This window comes from Salmo trutta, unplaced genomic scaffold (genome assembly GCF_901001165.1).
Source record: "Salmo trutta unplaced genomic scaffold, fSalTru1.1, whole genome shotgun sequence".
Classification (NCBI taxonomy): Eukaryota; Metazoa; Chordata; class Actinopteri; order Salmoniformes; family Salmonidae; genus Salmo; species Salmo trutta.
The window spans coordinates 53,153-74,342 of record NW_021822672.1 but is presented as its reverse complement, the minus strand read 5'-3'; the positions used below and the strand labels follow the sequence as shown (position 1 = coordinate 74,342).

At 44.5% G+C, this 21,190-nt stretch overlaps 1 protein-coding gene across 2 annotated transcripts in view; it reads right to left on the bottom strand.

The window, feature by feature from the left end:
• Positions 1 to 13,047, bottom strand: part of LOC115183139 (rho GTPase-activating protein 8) — a 34,119-nt gene extending 21,072 nt beyond the window's left edge. Inside the window, exons 1-2 of one of the 2 annotated variants that reach the window (XM_029744469.1) lie at positions 12,798 to 13,047; positions 7,617 to 7,700 (exon numbers count right to left, since the gene is read on the bottom strand). In XM_029744469.1, coding sequence (XP_029600329.1) covers positions 7,617 to 7,662 — 46 coding nt within the window. In that variant the 5' untranslated portion in view covers positions 7,663 to 7,700; positions 12,798 to 13,047. The remainder of the gene's footprint in view (positions 1 to 7,616; positions 7,701 to 12,797) is intronic. The other variant, XM_029744468.1, reaches the window with a different exon arrangement.
• Between the last annotated feature and the right edge of the window lie 8,143 nt (positions 13,048 to 21,190).

Below are 21,190 nucleotides of genomic sequence, written 5' to 3'. Positions count from 1 at the left end.
TCACTGAAGAGACAACGAGACCGCTGTCTAGCCGTTAACAACTCACTGAAGAGACAACGAGACCACTGTCTAGCTGTTAACAACTCACTGAAGAGACGAGACCACTGTCTAGCCGTTAACAACTTACTGAAGAGACAACGAGACCACTGTCTAGCCGTTAACAACTCACTGAAGAGAAAATTTGATTTTAAACAGCGGTTGACATGCTTCGAAGTACGGTAATGAAATATTTCGAAATCTTTTGTCATGAAATGCGCCATGCGCGTGACCCTTCTTTACCATTCGGATAGTGTCTTGAACGCACGAACAAAACGTCGCTGTTGGAACATAACTATGGATTATTTGGGACCAAACCAACATTTGTTATTGAAGTAGAAGTCCTGGGAGTGCATTCTGACGAAGAACATCAAAGGTAATCAAACTTTTCTAATAGTAAATCGGAGTTTGGTGAAGGCTAAACTTGCTGGGTGTCTAAATAGCTAGCCCTGTGATGCCGGGCTATCTACTGAGAATATTGTAAAATGTGCTTTCACCGAAAAGCTATTTTAAAATCGGACATATCGAGTGCATAGAGGAGTTCTGTATCTATAATTCTTAAAATAATTATTATGTTTTTTGTGAACGTTTATCGTGAGTAATTTAGTAAATTCACCGGAGGTTTGCGGGGGGTATGCTAGTTCTGAACGTCACATGCTAATGTAAAAAAGCTGGTTTTTGATACAAATATGAACTTGATTGAACAAAACATGCATGCATTGTATAACATAATGTCCTAGGGTTGTCATCTGATGAAGATCATCAAAGGTTAGTGCTGCATCTAGCTGTGGTTTTGTTTTTTGTGACATTATATGCTAGCTTGAAAAATGGGTGTCTGATTATTTCTGGCTGGGTACTCTGCTGACATAATCTACTGTTTTGCTTTCGCTGTAAAGCCTTTTTGAAATCGGACAGTGTGGTTAGATTAACGAGAGTCTTGTCTTTAAAATGCTGTAAAATAGTCATATGTTTGAAAAATGGAAGTTTTCGGATTTTAGAGGAGTTTGTATTTCGCGCCATATTGGAGCAGGTGTTCCGCTAGCGGAACGTCTAGATGTAAGAGGTTAACAACTTACTGAAGAGACAACGAGACCGCTGTCTAGCCGTTAACAACTCACTGAAGGACGAGACCACTGTCTAGCCGTTAACAACTCACTGAAGAGACAACGAGACCGCTGTCTAGCCGTTAACAACACACTGAAGAGACAATGAGACCACTGTCTAGCCGTTAACAACTTACTGAAGAGACAATGAGACCACTGTCTAGCCGTTAACAACTCACTGAAGAGACAACGAGACCACTGTCTAGCCGTTAACAACTCACTGAAGAGACGAGACCACTGTCTAGCCGTTAACAACTCACTGAAGAGACGAGACCACTGTCTAGCCGTTAACAACTCACTGAAGAGACGAGACCACTGTCTAGCCGTTAACAACTCACTGAAGAGACAACGAGACCACTGTCTAGCCGTTAACAACTCACTGAAGAGACAACGAGACCGCTGTCTAGCCGTTAACAACTCACTGAAGAGACGAGACCGCTGTCTAGCCGTTAACAACAATTGTAATGAGAAACCTTCTGGTAGATCAGATTTATTTATTTATAAAGTATTTTCTACATCAGCAGTTGTCACAAAGTGCTTCAATTTAGTTGTTTTTCTATTACAAAAACAACAAAAAAATAGTGATTTAGAGACCGAAAACCTGAAAAAATGGAAACCTGGGAAAAAAAACCCCGAAACAGAATCAGGCCAAACGAATGTACTGGATTGTATAGAGTAATGGATTAGGATTAGGATTTAAGGATATGGACATCCCAGGGATCCCAGATAGCACCAAACGTTGATTAAACAGCCATGTTTAAACCCAAAAAAGTAGACGGTAAAGGTCAGTGTTGTTCTGTAGCTCACTGAGGAGGTTGATGACAATGTTATACATGCTGTTCTTTCAAAATACGACACATAACTAGTCCTGTACAGACTACTGACTAGGTTATGACATCACTTCAACGACACATAACTAGTCCTGTACAGACTACTGACTAGGTTATGACATCACTTCAACGACACATAACTAGTCCTGTACAGACTACTGACTAGGTTATGACATCACTTCAATGACACATAACTAGTCCTGTACAGACTACTGACTAGGTTATGACATCACTTCAACGACACGTAACTAGTCCTGTACAGACTACTGACTAGGTTATGGGCCCACTCCCGTCTAAACATTTTGATTAATGATAATAATATAACAACCATATAAAATCTCTCCTCTATAAATTCACATCCACTTCCTGGGTCGTGTCGGGCCTTTCCTGTCCGTTGCTGTTTCCGCCCCCAAAAACTGATAATCCACAGAAAACAAAAAACGGATAAAAACAAAGTTCCAAAACAAGAGACTGGAAACGGTGTCCTAATCTAGATGGGTATTTACCCTGCTCTGCCCAGCGGTCCAGAGGGAAGGAAACCAGAATTACTGATTGTGTCCCAAATGACACCCTATTATGAGCAGAGCCCTAAGGGCCCTTGTCAAGTGTAGTGTACTGATATAGGGAGCCGGGTTGGGAAAAGCTACCCAGAGTTCTCTGTTGTTTATTCTGGGGGACAATGAGACCATTTAACCTTCTAGTTTCTACTGCCTCTCTCATGTCTACTGGGATAGTTCCAACAACAATACAGATCTCAACACTACTGCTCAGTCTAACTAATGGACTAACTGTGGAACGGCTCAGTCTAACTAATGGACTAACTGTGGAATGGCTCAGTCTAACTAATGGACTAACTGTGGAACGGCTCAGTCTAACTAATGGACTAACTGTGGAATGGCTCAGTCTAACTAATGGACTAACTGTGGAATAGCTCAGTCTAACTAATGGACTAACTGTGGAACGGCTCAGTCTAACTAATGGACTAACTGTGGAACGGCTCAGTCTAACTAATGGACTAACTGATGGAACGGCTCAGTCTAACTAATGGACTAACTGTGGAACGGCTCAGTCTAACTAATGGACTAACTGTGGAACGGCTCAGTCTAACTAATGGACTAACTGTGGAACGGCTCAGTCTAACTAATGGACTAACTGTGGAACGGCTCAGTCTAACTAATGGACTAACTGTGGAACGGCTCAGTCTAACTAATGGACTAACTGTGGAATAGCTCAGTCTAACTAATGGACTAACTGATGGAACGGCTCAGTCTAACTAATGGACTAACTGATGGAACGGCTCAGTCTAACTAATGGACTAACTGTGGAACGGCTCAGTCTAACTAATGGACTAACTGTGGAACGGCTCAGTCTAACTAATGGACTAACTGTGGAACGGCTCAGTCTAACTAATGGACTAACTGTGGAACGGCTCAGTCTAACTAATGGACTAACTGTGGAACGGCTCAGTCTAACTAATGGACTAACTGTGGAACGGCTCAGTCTAACTAATGGACTAACTGTGGAACGGCTCAGTCTAACTAATGGACTAACTGTGGAACGGCTCAGTCTAACTAATGGACTAACTGTGGAACGGCTCAGTCTAACTAATGGACTAACTGTGGAACGGCTCAGTCTAACTAATGGACTAACTGTGGAACGGCTCAGTCTAACTAATGGACTAACTGTGGAACGGCTGTGGAATGGCTCAGTCTAACTAATGGACTAACTGTGGAATGGCTCAGTCTAACTAATGGACTAACTGTGGAATGGCTCAGTCTAACTAATGGACTAACTGTGGAACGGCTCAGTCTAACTAATGGACTAACTGTGGAATGGCTCAGTCAAACTAATGGACAAACTGTGGAATGGCTCAGTCTAACTAATGGACTAACTGTGGAATGGCTCAGTCTAACTAATGGACTAACTGTGGAATGGCTCAGTCAAACTACTGGACAAACTGTGGAACGGCTCAGTCTAACTAATGGACTAACTGTGGAACGGCTCAGTCTAACTAATGGACTAACTGTGGAACGGCTCAGTCTAACTAATGGACTAACTGTGGAACGGGGAGGATATTCTTAATGATCCTCCTTCCAGGAATAAACATTGGAAGGAGAACACAGTCAGCTGTGGTCACAAAAAACATCAAAAGACGTGTTGATATTCTAGGTGCTTTCCAGCTGCTTGGTTTTCCTTGAAGTGGTGTGACGGAATGTTAAGCAGCTAACACTCGGCCAGATGACCTCCCAGTCCTTGGCTTGGCAGAGAGGAGGAAGGAGGGAGAGAGGAGGATGAGAGGGAGAGAGGAGGGAGAGAGGAGGAAGGAGGGAGAGAGGAGGAAGGAGGGAGGGAGAGAGGAGGGAGGGAGGGAAGGAGAGAGAGAGGAGGAAGGAAGGAGGCAGAGAGGAGGAAGGAAGGAGGGAAAGAGGAGGAAGGAGGCAGAGAGGAGGAAGGAAGGAGGGTAAGAGGAGGAAGGAGGGAGTGAGGAGCTGGAGGGAGTGTGAGCCCTGCCCAGATTTGTTAATTAACAATGACCAGCTACCAGCTTCCCTCCTCCTCCTCCTCTCCCTCTCCAAGCCCCTCCAGATACAATTATGAGCTGGGCCTCTTATCAGCAAGATGACCCGTTCTGCTCCCTCATATCCCCTCTCCTCCTCCTCCTCCTCCTCCTCCATATCCCCTCTCCTCCTCCTCCTCCTCCATATCCCCTCTCCTCCTCCTCCTCCTCCATATCCCCTCTCCTCCTTCATATCCCCTCTCCTCCTCCTCCTCCTTCATATCCCCTCTCCTCCTCCTCCTCCTTCATATCCCCTCTCCTCCTCCTCCTCCTTCATATCCCCTCTCCTCCTCCTCCTTCATATCCCCTCTCCTCCTCCTCCTCCTTCATATCCCCTCTCCTCCTCCTCCTCCTTCATATCCCCTCTCCTCCTCCTCCTTCATATCCCTCCTCCTCCATATCCCTCCTCCTTCATATCCCTCTCCTTCTTCATATCCCTCTCCTCCTCCTCCTTCTTGCAAGATCGCCCGTTCTAAAAACAGCTTTGTATGGTGAGGTGCAGAATGTGGTTGGGAGGAAACTAAGCCTGTTTGTGTTTGGGTCCCCTGACTGAATCATATCCTCTGTTCCAGAGAACAGTCAGTAAGTCTGACTCACAGAGGGGGGGGTCAGAAAGATCTTAGCTACATGGCAATGACAGCCTGAGTGTTTGTGGGTCATGGTGAGGGATTGGTACCTCTTCAGTTAGATCTAGGGCATTGATAATTTCCCCCTTCTAATGCCCATGATGCTGTAGGAGACGACGCCGTCTCGTTGCGTTTGAAGACACGGTCTCGTTGCGTGTGAAGACGCCGTCTCGTTGCGTGTGAAGACGCCGTCTCGTTGCGTTTGAAGACACAGTCTCGTTGCGTTTGTTTTGTTTGAAGACGCAGTCTAGTTGTGTTTGAAGACGCCGTCTCGTTGCGTTCGAAGACGCCGTCTCGTTGCGTTTGAAGACACAGTCTCGTTGCGTTTGTTTTGTTTGAAGACGCAGTCGACGACGCCGTCTCGTTGCGTTCGAAGACGCCGTCTCGTTGCGTTCGAAGACGCCGTCTCGTTGCGTTCGAAGACGCCGTCTCGTTGCGTTCGAAGACGCCGTCTCGTTGCGTTCGAAGACGCCGTCTTGTTGCGTTCGAAGACGCCGTCTCGTTGCGTTTGAAGACGTTTGAAGACGCAGTCTAGTTGCGTTTGAAGACGCCGTCTAGTTGTGTTTGAAGACGCCGTCTCGTTGCGTGTGAAGACGCAGTCTAGTTGTGTTTGAAGACGCCGTCTCGTTGCGTTTGAAGACGCCGTCTCGTTGTGTTTGAAGACGCCGTCTCGTTGTGTTTGAAGACGTTTGAAGACGCCGTCTCGTTGCGTTTGAAGACGCCGTCTCGTTGTGTTTGAAGACGCCGTCTCGTTGCGTTTGAAGACGCCGTCTCGTTGCGTTTGAAGACGTTTGAAGGCGCCGTCTCGTTGTGTTTGAAATGAGAACATTTGTGACAGACCTACTTTTATTTACGATTCGGCTGCACATGTATTTCACCTCATGTTTAATGTGTCTGCATTGAAAATGTGCAATAAATATTGTTGAAATGTTATTGAAATATAGTACTTTGATAATTAGATATACATATACAAGAGCTACATTGGACCTTTGAGGGGATGAACTGTTAGTCACTGGACGTCTTTGAATTCTAACTGGTATATATATATATAGTGGTAATAATATATATATAGTGGTAATAAGTTGTAATATATAGTGGTAATAATATATATATAATAATAATAATAAATATATATATATAGTGGTAATAATATATATATAGTGGTAATAATATATATATATATATATATATATATATATATATATATATATATATATATATATATATATATATATATAGTGGTAATAATAATAATATATATAGTGGTAATAATATATATATATATATATATATATATATATATATATATATAGTGGTAATAATAATAATATATATAGTGGTAATAATATATATATAGTGGTAATAATATATATATAGTGGTAATAATAATATATATATAGTGGTAATAATATATATATAGTGGTAATAATAATAATATATATAGTGGTAATAATATATATAGTGGTAATAATAATAATATATATAGTGGTAATAATATATATAGTGGTAATAATAATATATATATAGTGGTAATAATATATATATAGTGGTAATAATATATATATATATAGTGGTAATAATATATATATAGTGGTAATAATAATAATATATATAGTGGTAATAATATATATATAGTGGTAATAATAATAATATATATAGTGGTAATAATAATATATATATATAGTGGTAATAATATATATATAGTGGTAATAATAATAATATATATAGTGGTAATAATATATATATAGTGGTAATAATAATAATATATATATAGTGGTAATAATAATATATATATATAGTGGTAATAATAATAATATATATAGTGGTAATAATAATAATATATATAGTGGTAATAATAATATATATATAGTGGTAATAATATATATATATATATAGTGGTAATAATATATATATAGTGGTAATAATATATATATAGTGGTAATAATATATATATAGTGGTAATAATATATATATATAGTGGTAATAATATATATATATATAGTGGTAATAATATATATATATATAGTGGTAATAATATATATATATATAGTGGTAATAATATATATATATATAGTGGTAATAATATATATATATAGTGGTAATAATATATATATAGTGGTAATAATATATATATAGTGGTAATAATATATATATAGTGGTAATAATATATATATAGTGGTAATAATATATAGTGGTATAATATATATAGTGGTAATAATATATATATAGTGGTAATAATATATATATAGTGGTATAGAAGGTAGGAAGACCATGTACATTTTCTGTGTTTCATGGACGAATAGTGTTTTAATCTCAACTATTAAATAGTGTGTGTGTGTGTATGTGTGTGTGTGTGTGTGTGTATATATATATATATATATATGTGTGTGTGTGTGTGTGTGTGTGTGTGTGTGTGTGTGTGTGTGTGTGTGTGTGTGTGTGTGTGTGTGTGTGTGTGTGTCACCTATTTCAGCCAGCTGCTCCAGATCGGTAGCTGAGATCGTTGCCATTGAACTCTAGTTTTCACTTTCACCTTCCACTGTCAACACTGAAAACACAGATGACATGATTATGTAAACACTGTAGACCCCGTCTGTCTCATTACCACTGTAGACCCCGTCTGTCTCATTACCACTGTAGACCCCGTCTGTCTCATTACCACTGTAGACCCCGTCTGTCTCATTACCACTGTAGACCCCGTCTGTCTCATTACCACTGTAGACCCCGTCTCATTACCACTGTAGACCCCGTCTGTCTCATTACCACTGTAGACCCCGTCTGTCTCATTACCACTGTAGACCCCGTCTCATTACCCCCGTAGACCCCGTCTGTCTCATTACCACCGTAGACCCCGTCTGTCTCATTACCACCGTAGACCCCGTCTGTCTCATTACCACCGTAGACCCCGTCTGTCTCATTACCACCGTAGACCCCGTCTGTCTCATTACCACCGTAGACCCCGTCTGTCTCATTACCACCGTAGACCCCGTCTGTCTCATTACCACCGTAGACCCCGTCTGTCTCATTACCACCGTAGACCCCGTCTGTCTCATTACCACCGTAGACCCCGTCTGTCTCATTACCACCGTAGACCCCGTCTGTCTCATTACCACCGTAGACCCCGTCTGTCTCATTACCACCGTAGACCCCGTCTGTCTCATTACCACCGTAGACCCCGTCTGTCTCATTACCACCGTAGACCCGTCTGTCTCATTACCACCGTAGACCCCGTCTGTCTCATTACCACCGGAGACCCCGTCTGTCTCATTACCACTGGAGACCCCGTCTGTCTCATTACCACTGGAGACCCCGTCTGTCTCATTACCACCGTAGACCCCGTCTCATTACCACCGTAGACCCCGTCTGTCTCATTACCACCGTAGACCCCGTCTGTCTCATTACCACTGTAGACCCCGTCTGTCTCATTACCACTGTAGACCCCGTCTGTCTCATTACCACTGTAGACCCCGTCTGTCTCATTACCACCGGAGACCCCGTCTCATTACCACCGTAGACCCCGTCTCATTACCACCGTAGACCCCGTCTCATTACCACCGTAGACCCGTCTGTCTCATTACCACCGTAGACCCCGTCTGTCTCATTACCACCGTAGACCCCGTCTGTCTCATTACCACCGTAGACCCCGTCTGTCTCATTACCACCGTAGACCCCGTCTGTCTCATTACCACCGTAGACCCCGTCTGTCTCATTACCACCGTAGACCCCGTCTGTCTCATTACCACCGTAGACCCCGTCTGTCTCATTACCACCGTAGACCCCGTCTGTCTCATTACCACCGTAGACCCCGTCTGTCTCATTACCACCGTAGACCCCGTCTGTCTCATTACCACCGTAGACCCCGTCTGTCTCATTACCACCGTAGACCCCGTCTGTCTCATTACCACCGTAGACCCCGTCTGTCTCATTACCACCGTAGACCCCGTCTGTCTCATTACCACCGTAGACCCCGTCTGTCTCATTACCACCGTAGACCCCGTCTGTCTCATTACCACCGTAGACCCCGTCTGTCTCATTACCACCGTAGACCCCGTCTCATTACCACCGTAGACCCCGTCTCATTACCACCGTAGACCCCGTCTGTCTCATTACCACCGTAGACCCCGTCTCATTACCACTGTAGACCCCGTCTGTCTCATTACCACCGTAGACCCCGTCTGTCTCATTACCACCGTAGACCCCGTCTCATTACCACTGTAGACCCCGTCTCATTACCACCGTAGACCCCGTCTCATTACCACCGTAGACCCCGTCTCATTACCACCGTAGACCCCGTCTCATTACCACCGTAGACCCCGTCTCATTACCACCGTAGACCCTGTCTGTCTCATTACCACCGTAGACCCCGTCTCATTACCACTGTAGACCCCGTCTGTCTCATTACCACCGTAGACCCCGTCTCATTACCACCGTAGACCCCGTCTGTCTGTTGACTGTAGGACCCTACCCAGTACACCTGGGGGTTGACTGTAGGACCCTACCCAGTACACCTGGGGGTTGACTGTAGGACCCTACCCAGTACACCTGGGGGTTGACTGTAGGACCCTACCCAGTACACCTGGGGGTTGACTGTAGGACCCTACCCAGTACACCTGGGGGTTGACTGTAGGACCCTACCCAGTACACCTGGGGGTTGACTGTAGGACCCTACCCAGTACACCTGGGGGTTGACTGTAGGACCCTACCCAGTACACCTGGGGGTTGACCGTGGGACCCTACCCAGTACACCTGGGGGTTGACTGTAGGACCCTACCCAGTACACCTGGGGGTTGACTGTAGGACCCTACCCAGTACACCTGGGGGTTGACTGCACATACTGTAGGCCAGCTATAGATTCTAGGCCACATAACATGATATAACCAAAGATTTGTGGTGTCCATTACTGGGGGGTTTACAGGAAACACTGTATGTAACAGGCTGAACACACCGCACACGACTCGAGCGTCGCAAAATAAATGTACACATAATATGTTATTCAACCTTTGCGTCAGCGTAGCCAAGCGCTAAAATTAAACCTGGTCCCATTTGTGACGCTTGATGCGCTGCAAGTCCCGCTTCTCCCATCTCCTCATTGGATGTTAGGAGCATATACCCACATGCCATCTCCTCATTGGTTGTTAGGAGCATATACCCACATGCCATCTCCTCATTGGATGTTAGGAGCATATACCCACATGCCATCTCCTCATTGGTTGTTAGGAGCATATACCCACATGCCATCTCCTCATTGGATGTTAGGAGCATATACCCACATGCCATCTCCTCCTTGGTTGTTAGGAGCATATACCCACATGCCATCTCCTCATTGGTTGTTAGGAGCGTATACCCACATGCCATCTCCTCATTGGTTGTTAGGAGCATATATCCACGTGCCATCTCCTCATTGGTTGTTAGGAGCGTATACCCACATGCCATCTCCTCATTGGTTGTTAGGAGCATATACCCACGTGCCATCTCCTCATTGGTTGTTAGGAGCATATACACACATGCCATCTCCTCATTGGTTGTTAGGAGCGTATACCCACATGCCATCTCCTCATTGGATGTTAGGAGCATATACCCACATGCCGTCTCCTCATTGGATGTTAGGAGCATATACCCACGTGGGTGATTGAAAGATGAACTGAGGTCCGCTACTCCAGGCCAGCTGGTGGTGGTAATGCACCTTAAAGTTGTTTGCCAACTGCCATATAAAGTCCACAGAAGAAGACTGAAGGAGGAGGAGAGATGACTAGAAACGGTTGACCGTTTTTTTATCTGTGGATTAATTGTCAGAGTAGAGGACCTTGTGCATTTCAGGTAAAATAACAACCCATGTTTAATCCAAGCTTTTGATATTTCCAGCTGCGTGTCCTGACGGCGTCTGGTGTGGGTGGACAACAACACACGGTCCGGTCCCCATGTTAGTTCGACTCTATGGCGTCTGGTGTGGGTGGACAACAACACACGGTCCGGTCCCCATGTTAGTTCGACTCTATGGCGTCTGGTGTGGGTGGACAACAACACACGGTCTGGCGGCGGGTTTGTACGGGGTTAATGTAACGCCCAGTAATGGACAAACAACCTCTTTCGTTATATCACATGACCTGGTTTACAATCTGTAATGAACTGTAGGAAGGTTTAACATCAGTTGAATGGTGAATTTATAAATGGTTGCCCAGAGGATACAGAAATTATATAAACCTGTTGACAGGGATGATGGAAATCATCCCACTAAAGGAGAACAATCTTTTCCTCATCTACATTGCATGCTGGGAAAGGGTTTCATTTTTTAAATCAGCTTGTGTGTGACTCCTGTTATTTTTCATCCAAGTAGCCAAATGTCATCGAGGTAAAAGTTGGTTTTATATTTCATACATTCGAACATTCGACAGACATTCGCCAAAAGCCATTTAAAAAAACGTATAAATCAATAATTAATTCATCGTTTGTCGCAGAAACATCAAACTATGTATGATTTATTCTATGAAATGTCTAGCTTACTTTTACAACTTTCGTTTTCAATGAAAAATTCCAGTTTTGATTTAATAGAAATAAATAAAATCTCAAATATTGCATTTTAAAAGATGAACAAATCAATAACTAATTCAGTGATTTTCACTTTTTTTCTGAGACAATATGCATTTATTTGCAATAACTTTTTAAAATAAATGTTTAATTTCAAGTGCAATTTGTTCTATATGAAATTAGACAATATTTACATAAAATTGTACAATGTTTTCCATCTTAAATTGTATGCCAAAGTAATGTTTGTATTGTTAGTGCAACAGTTCCACATGTTAAAGTAGTTACAAGGCACAACAGTCCTATATATATATGACTGTTAAATTAGAGACGTATATATTTATATACACGTCTCTAATTTAACAGCAAACAGGCCCCTTCAATTATTTTCTATTTTGTCTTTGTTGAAGTCCTTTGTTGTCATCCCCAAACAAGCTGAATGGTTTCCATCTCTGTGACAAACAGTGAATTAGTTATTGATTTTATAGATTTGATGTATTTCTATCAAGTCAAAACTGGAATTTCTATTCAAAACCAAAAAAGTTGTAAAAGTATATTAGACATTTATAAAAAAATGAAATCATATCTAGCTTGATGATTCTGTGACAAACGGTGAATTAGTTACTGATTTTTACATTTTTAAATGTCTTTTTTTGGTCGAATGTGTGATGAATGTGTGATGAATGTGTGATGAATGTGTGAATATAAAAACCAACTTTACTTCGGTACAAAAGTCTCACGTCTTTCAATGTTTTCTCATAACACAGAATAACTAGACGACCTGAGCAGAGCCCATGGACTCCTGTTCTGTCCGTTCAGTTTAACATGCACAGTCTCCTCCATACTGTTGTTCCTGTATTAAACTAGACTGGAACACAACTGGAAGTCAAGAATCCTTTATTAAATCCGGTAAAAAACGGACGAGACTACGGAAAAAGGCGTAAAGGACGGAAACATTCCGCGTGTGCGATTGATACTCAACTACACCTGGACACAACTCCTTGATAGCTGATTAAAATAACGTTAGTTTGAGTTAGAGACTGTTTTCTAACTATTCTGACCGGAAACACAACATGAGAACAACGACATGATCCTACTAAGAACAATGAAATATGACCCTTACCTTCCGTAGCGGTTTGAATAGGAGACATGTTCTGCTCAGGTGTTTCTGGAACGAAACTTCCTCTTCCATGCTGACAGGGTAATGCGCATGCTCAAACAGAGTCCTCCTGCGCTATTCAATCAAACCAGTAGTCCGATATGGGGAAGAAGAAGAAAAAAGTAGGAATTAAAAATGGTAAGAAAACGAAAGTAAGTCCCCTGATATATTCTTCTTCTCCCCTGATTACAAGGAAGTGAATGTCTAAAAGAGAGAAAATATTTGACTTTATAACAGGAAGGGGAAATGTAGATTGGCTATCTGAAATCTCCATGTATTGCAATTATATGCTGTCTCGATGGACAACTTGCTCAGCGGGACTTCAGGTTTCCTGAATGATTATATTTGCGCTAAAATTGGTTGGTTGGTGGTGAAAGCAGGAAGTTTTCTATGACTAATGATGAGTAGGCCCTCAGTAGGCTACACTCTAGTGGATTTCATGACGACATTTTTTTATTTTTGTTTTCTATTTGTTTTTCTATTGTGTTATTGGTCGGTACGTTTGTTTATGTGTAACTCTGTGTTGTTGTTTGTGTCGAACTGCTTTGCTTTATCTTGGCCAGGTCGCAGTTGTAAATGAGAACTTGTTCTCAACTAGCCTACCTGGTTAAATAAAGGACTTGTTCTCTACTAGCCTACCTGGTTAAATAAAGGACTTGTTCTCTACTAGCCTACCTGGTTAAATAAAGGACTTGTTCTCTACTAGCCTACCCTGGTTAAATAAAGGACTTGTTCTCTACTAGCCTACCTGGTTAAATAAAGGACTAGTTCTCTACTAACCTACCTGGTTAAATAAAGGACTTGTTCTCTACTAGCCTACCTGGTTAAATAAAGGACTTGTTCTCTACTAGCCTACCTGGTTAAATAAAGGACTTGTTCTCTACTAGCCTACCTGGTTAAATAAAGGACTTGTTCTCTACTAACCTACCTGGTTAAATAAAGGACTTGTTCTCTACTAGCCTACCTGGTTAAATAAAGGACTAGTTCTCTACTAACCTACCTGGTTAAATAAAGGACTTGTTCTCTACTAGCCTACCTGGTTAAATAAAGGTGAAATAAAATAAATACAAATTACATGATGGTCATTCAGGGAGATGGAGCAATATGCCTCATCCAGCAGCTAACATTACTGGTCCTGTAGCCTACAGAAACATCCTGGTCCTGTAGCCTATAGAAACATACTGGTCCTGTAGCCTATAGAAACATACTGGTCCTGTAGCCTATAGAAACATACTGGTCCTGTAGCCTACAGACACATACTGGTCCTGTAGCCTATAGAAACATACTGGTCCTGTAGCCTACAGAAACATACTGGTCCTGTAGCCTATAGAAACATACTGGTCCTGTAGCCTACAGAAACATACTGGTCCTGTAGCCTACAGAAACATCCTGGTCCTGTAGCCTATAGAAACATACTGGTCCTGTAGCCTACAGAAACATACTGGTCCTGTAGCCTACAGAAACATACTGGTCCTGTAGCCTACAGAAACATACTGGTCCTGTAGCCTATAAAAACATCCTGGTTCTGTAGCCTACAGAAACATACTGGTCCTGTAGCCTATAGAAACATCCTGGTCCTGTAGCCTACAGAAACATACTGGTCCTGTAGCCTACAGAAACATACTGGTCCTGTAGCCTATAGAAACATCCTGGTCCTGTAGCCTATATAAACATACTGGTCCTGTAGCCTACAGAAACATACTGGTCCTGTAGCCGAAACATACTGGTCCTGTAGCCTACAGAAACATACTGGTCCTGTAGCCTATAGAAACATACTGGTCCTGTAGCCTACAGAAACATACTGGTCCTGTAGCCTATAGAAACATCCTGGTCCTGTAGCCTATATAAACATACTGGTCCTGTAGCCTACAGAAACATACTGGTCCTGTAGCCTACAGAAACATCCTGGTCCTGTAGCCTATAGAAACATACTGGTCCTGTAGCCTATAGAAACATACTGGTCCTGTAGCCTACAGAAACATACTGGTCCTGTAGCCTATAGAAACATACTGGTCCTGTAGCCTACAGAAACATACTGGTCCTGTAGCCTACAGAAACATACTGGTCCTGTAGCCTACAGAAACATACTGGTCCTGTAGCCTACAGAAACATACTGGTCCTGTAGCCTATAGAAACATCCTGGTTCTGTAGCCTATAGAAACATCCTGGTTCTGTAGCCTACAGAAACATACTGGTCCTGTAGCCTACAGAAACATACTGGTCCTGTAGCCTACAGAAACATACTGGTCCTGTAGCCTATAGAAACATACTGGTCCTGTAGCCTACAGAAACATACTGGTCCTGTAGCCTACAGAAACATACTGGTCCTGTAGCCTACAGAAACATTCTGGTCCTGTAGCCTACAGAAACATTCTGGTCCTGTAGCCTACAGAAACATACTGGTCCTGTAGCCTACAGAAACATACTGGTCCTGTAGCCTATAGAAACATACTGGTCCTGTAGCCTACAGAAACATTCTGGTCCTGTAGCCTACAGAAACATTCTGGTCCTGTAGCCGAAACATACTGGTCCTGTAGCCTACAGAAACATACTGGTCCTGTAGCCTACAGAAACATACTGGTCCTGTAGCCTACAGAAACATACTGGTCCTTTAGCCTACAGAAACATACTGGTCCTGTAGCCTACAGAAACATACTGGTCCTGTAGCCTACAGAAACATACTGGTCCTGTAGCCTACAGAAACATACTGGTCCTGTAGCCTACAGAAACATACTGGTCCTGTAGCCTACAGAAACATATTGGTCCTGTAGCCTATAGAAACATACTGGTCCTGTAGCCTACAGAAACATACTGGTCCTGTAGCCGAAACATACTTGTCCTGTAGCCTACAGAAACATACTGGTCCTGTAGCCTATAGAAACATCCTGGTCCTGTAGCCTATATAAACATACTGGTCCTGTAGCCTATAGAAACATACTGGTCCTGTAGCCTATAGAAACATACTGGTCCTGTAGCCTACAGAAACATATTGGTCCTGTAGCCTACAGAAACATATTGACTCTGTTCTCCGTTGTATAGGATCAATACCATAACTCTACCTCTGTTGTGTAGGATCAATACCATAACTCTACCTCCGTTGTATAGGATCAATACCATAACTCTACCTCTGTTCTCTGTTGTATAGGATCAATACCATAACTCTACCTAGTCTCTGTTCTCCGTTGTTTAGGATCAATACCATAACTCTACCTAGACTCTGTTCTCCGTTGTATAGGATCAATACCATAACTCTACCTCTGTCCTCCGTTGTATAGGATCAATACCATAACTCTACCTCTGTTCTCCGTTGTATAGGATCAATACCATAACTCTACCTAGACTCTGTTCTCCGTTGTATAGGATCAATACCATAACTCTACCTCTGTTCTCCGTTGTGTAGGATCAATACCATAACTCTACCTCTGTTCTCTGTTGTATAGGATCAATACCATAACTCTACCTCTGTTCTCTGTTGTTTAGGATCAATACCATAACTCTACCTCTGTTCTCTGTTGTATAGGATCAATACCATAACTCTACCTAGTCTCTGTTCTCCGTTGTTTAGGATCAATACCATAACTCTACCTAGACTCTGTTCTCCGTTGTATAGGATCAATACCATAACTCTACCTCTGTCCTCCGTTGTATAGGATCAATACCATAACTCTACCTCTGTTCTCCGTTGTATAGGATCAATACCATAACTCTACCTAGACTCTGTTCTCCGTTGTATAGGATCAATACCATAACTCTACCTCTGTTCTCCGTTGTGTAGGATCAATACCATAACTCTACCTCTGTTCTCTGTTGTATAGGATCAATACCATAACTCTACCTCTGTTCTCCGTTGTATAGGATCAATACCATAACTCTACCTCTGTTCTCTGTTGTATAGGATCAATACCATAACTCTACCTAGTCTCTGTTCTCCGTTGTATAGGATCAATACCATAACTCTACCTCTTGTTCTCCATTGTATAGGATCAATACCATAACTCTACCTCTGTTCTCTGTTGTATAGGATCAATACCATAACTCTACCTAGACTCTGTTCTCCGTTGTTTAGGATCAATACCATAACTCTACCTCTGTTCTCTGTTGTATAGGATCGATACCATAACTCTACCTAGACTCTGTTCTCCATTGTATAGGATCGATACCATAACTCTACCTCTGTCCTCCGTTGTATAGGATCAATACCATAACTCTACCTCTGTTCTCCGTTGTATAGGATCAATACCATAACTCTACCTCTGTTGTATAGGATCAATACCATAACTCTACCTCTGTTCTCCGTTGTGTAGGATCAATACCATAACTCTACCTCTGTTCTCTGTTGTATAGGATCAATACCATAACTCTACCTCTGTTCTCCGTTGTGTAGGATCAATACCATAACTCTACCTCTGTTGTATAGGATCAATACCATAACTCTACCTCTGTCCTCCGTTGTATAGGATCAATACCATAACTCTACCTCTGTTCTCCGTTGTATAGGATCAATACCATAACTCTACCTCTGTTCTCCGTTGTATAGGATCAATACCATAACTCTACCTCTGTTCTCCGTTGTATAGGATCAATACCATAACTCTACCTCTGTTCTCCGTTGTATAGGATCAATACCATAACTATACCTCTGTTCTCCGTTGTATAGGATCAATACCATAACTCTACCTAGACTCTGTTCTCCGTTTTATAGGATCAATACCATAACTCTACCTCTGTTCTCCGTTTTATAGGATCAATACCATAACTCTACCTCTGTTGTATAGGATCGATACCATAACTCTACCTCTGTTCTCCGTTGTATAGGATCAATACCATAACTCTACCTCTGTTCTCCGTTGTATAGGATCAATACCATAACTCTACCTCTGTTGTATAGGATCAATACCATAACTCTACCTCTGTTGTATAGGATCAATACCATAACTCTACCTCTGTTCTCCGTTGTATAGGATCAATACCATAACTCTTCCTAGACTCTGGTCACCTTTGTGTTGGTTCAATGCCAAATATTTACCTTATTGTTATGCTTGTAATGCCCCAGTTTGTTTATCTACAGTAACCAACATTGACATTATTTATTTTGCTGATAACGCACATTTCTCTTCTCTGCAATCCGACCTGGCAGACCATCTGGCCTGTCTACCTCTATCACCCAGCAGTGAGATGTTCTTCAGATCTGGCAGACCATCTGGCCTGTCTACCTCTATCACCCAGCAGTGAGATGTTCTTCAGGTCTGGCAGACCGTCTGGCCTGTCTACCTCTATCACCCAGCAGTGAGATGTTCTTCAGATCTGGCAGACCGTCTGGCCTGTCTCCCTCTATCACCCAGCGGTGAGATGTTCTTCAGATCTGGCAGACCGTCTGGCCTGTCTCCCTCTATCACCCAGCAGTGAGATGTTCTTCAGGTCTGGCAGACCATCTGGCCTGTCTACCTCTATCACCCAGCAGTGAGATGTTCTTCAGGTCTGGCAGACCATCTGGCCTGTCTACCTCTATCACCCAGCAGTGAGATGTTCTTCAGGTCTGGCAGACCGTCTGGCCTGTCTGGCCTGTCTACCTCTATCACCCAGCAGTGAGATGTTCTTCAGGTCTGGCAGACCGTCTGGCCTGTCTACCTCTATCACCCAGCAGTGAGATGTTCTTCAGGTCTGGCAGACCATCTGGCCTGTCTACCTCTATCACCCAGCAGTGAGATGTTCTTCAGGTCTGGCAGACCATCTGGCCTGTCTACCTCTATCACCCAGCAGTGAGATGTTCTTCAGGTCTGGCAGACCGTCTGGCCTGTCTGGCCTGTCTACCTCTATCACCCAGCAGTGAGATGTTCTTTAGATCTGGCAGACCGTCTGGCCTGTCTGGCCTGTCTACCTCTATCACCCAGCAGTGAGATGTTCTTCAGATCTGGCAGACCGTCTGGCCTGTCTACCTCTATCACCCAGCAGTGAGATGTTCTTCAGGTCTGGCAGACCGTCTGGCCTGTCTGGCCTGTCTACCCCTATCACCCAGCAGTGAGATGTTCTTCAGATCTGGCAGACCGTCTGGCCTGTCTCCCTCTATCACCCAGCAGTGAGATGTTCTCCAGATCTGGCAGACCGTCTGGCAGACCGTCTGGCCTGTCTGGCCTGTCTACCTCTATCACCCAGCAGTGAGATGTTCTTCAGATCTGGCAGACCGTCTGGCCTGTCTGGCCTGTCTACCTCTATCACCCAGCAGTGAGATGTTCTCCAGATCTGGCAGACCGTCTGGCAGACCGTCTGGCCTGTCTCCCTCTATCACCCAGCAGTGAGATGTTCTCCAGATCTGGCAGACCGTCTGGCAGACCATCTGGCCTGTCTCCCTCTATCACCCAGCAGTGAGATGTTCTCCAGATCTGGCAGACCGTCTGGCAGACCGTCTGGCCTGTCTCCCTCTATCACCCAACAGTGAGATGTTCTTCAGATCTGGCAGACCGTCTGGCCTGTCTGGCCTGTCTACCTCTATCACCCAGCAGTGAGATGTTCTCCAGATCTGGCAGACCGTCTGGCAGACCGTCAGGCCTGTCTACCTCTATCACCCAGCAGTGAGATGTTCTTCAGATCTGGCAGACCGTCTGGCAGACCGTCTGGCCTGTCTCCCTCTATCACCCAGCAGTGAGATGTTCTCCAGATCTGGCAGACCGTCTGGCAGACCGTCTGGCCTGTCTCCCTCTATCACCCAGCAGTGAGATGTTCTCCAGATCTGGCAGACCGTCTGGCAGACCGTCTGGCCTGTCTCCCTCTATCACCCAGCAGTGAGATGTTCTTCAGATCTGGCAGACCGTCTGGCAGACCGTCTGGCCTGTCTCCCTCTATCACCCAGCAGTGAGATGTTCTCCAGATCTGGCAGACCGTCTGGCAGACCGTCTGGCCTGTCTCCCTCTATCACCCAGCAGTGAGATGTTCTCCAGATCTGGCAGACCGTCTGGCAGACCGTCTGGCCTGTCTCCCTCTATCACCCAGCAGTGAGATGTTCTCCAGATCTGGCAGACCGTCTGGCAGACCGTCTGGCCTGTCTACCCCTATCACCCAGCAGTGAGATGTTCTCCAGATCTGGCAGACCGTCTGGCAGACCGTCTGGCCTGTCTCCCTCTATCACCCAGCAGTGAGATGTTCTCCAGATCTGGCAGACCGTCTGGCAGACCGTCTGGCCTGTCTACCTCTATCACCCAGCAGTGAGACGTTCTTCAGACCTGGCAGACCGTCTGGCAGACCGTCTGGCCTGTCTCCCTCTATCACCCAGCAGTGAGATGTTCTCCAGATCTGGCAGACCGTCTGGCAGACCGTCTGGCCTGTGTCCCTCTATCACCCAGCAGTGAGATGTTCTCCATACCTGGCAGACCGTCTGGCAGACCGTCTGGCCTGTCTCCCTCTATCACCCAGCAGTGAGATGTTCTCCAGGTCTGGCAGACCGTCTGGCCTGTCTCCCTCTATCACCCAGCAGTGAGATGTTCTCCAGATCTGGCAGACCGTCTGGCAGACCGTCTGGCCTGTCTCCCTCTATCACCCAGCAGTGAGATGTTCTCCAGATCTGGCAGACCGTCTGGCAGACCGTCTGGCCTGTCTCCCTCTATCACCCAGCAGTGAGATGTTCTCCAGATCTGGCAGACCGTCTGGCAGACCGTCTGGCCTGTCTCCCTCTATCACCCAGCAGTGAGATGTTCTTCAGATCTGGCAGACCGTCTGGCAGACCGTCTGGCCTGTCTCCCTCTATCACCCAGCAGTGAGATGTTCTCCAGATCTGGCAGACCGTCTGGCAGACCGTCTGGCCTGTCTCCCTCTATCACCCAGCAGTGAGATGTTCTCCAGATCTGGCAGACCGTCTGGCAGACCGTCTGGCCTGTCTGGCCTGTCTACCTCTATCACCCAGCAGTGAGATGTTCTCCAGATCTGGCAGACCGTCTTGCAGACCGTCTGGCCTGTCTACCTCTATCACCCAGCAGTGAGATGTTCTTCAGATCTGGCAGACCGTCTGGCAGACCGTCTGGCCTGTCTCCCTCTATCACCCAGCAGTGAGATGTTCTCCAGATCTGGCAGACCGTCTGGCAGACCGTCTGGCCTGTCTCCCTCTATCACCCAGCAGTGAGATGTTCTCCAGATCTGGCAGACCGTCTGGCAGACCGTCTGGCCTGTCTCCCTCTATCACCCAGCAGTGAGATGTTCTCCAGATCTGGCAGACCGTCTGGCAGACCGTCTGGCCTGTCTCCCTCTATCACCCAGCAGTGAGATGTTCTCCAGATCTGGCAGACCGACTGGCAGACCGTCTGGCCTGTCTCCCTCTATCACCCAGCAGTGAGATGTTCTCCAGATCTGGCAGACCGTCTGGCAGACCG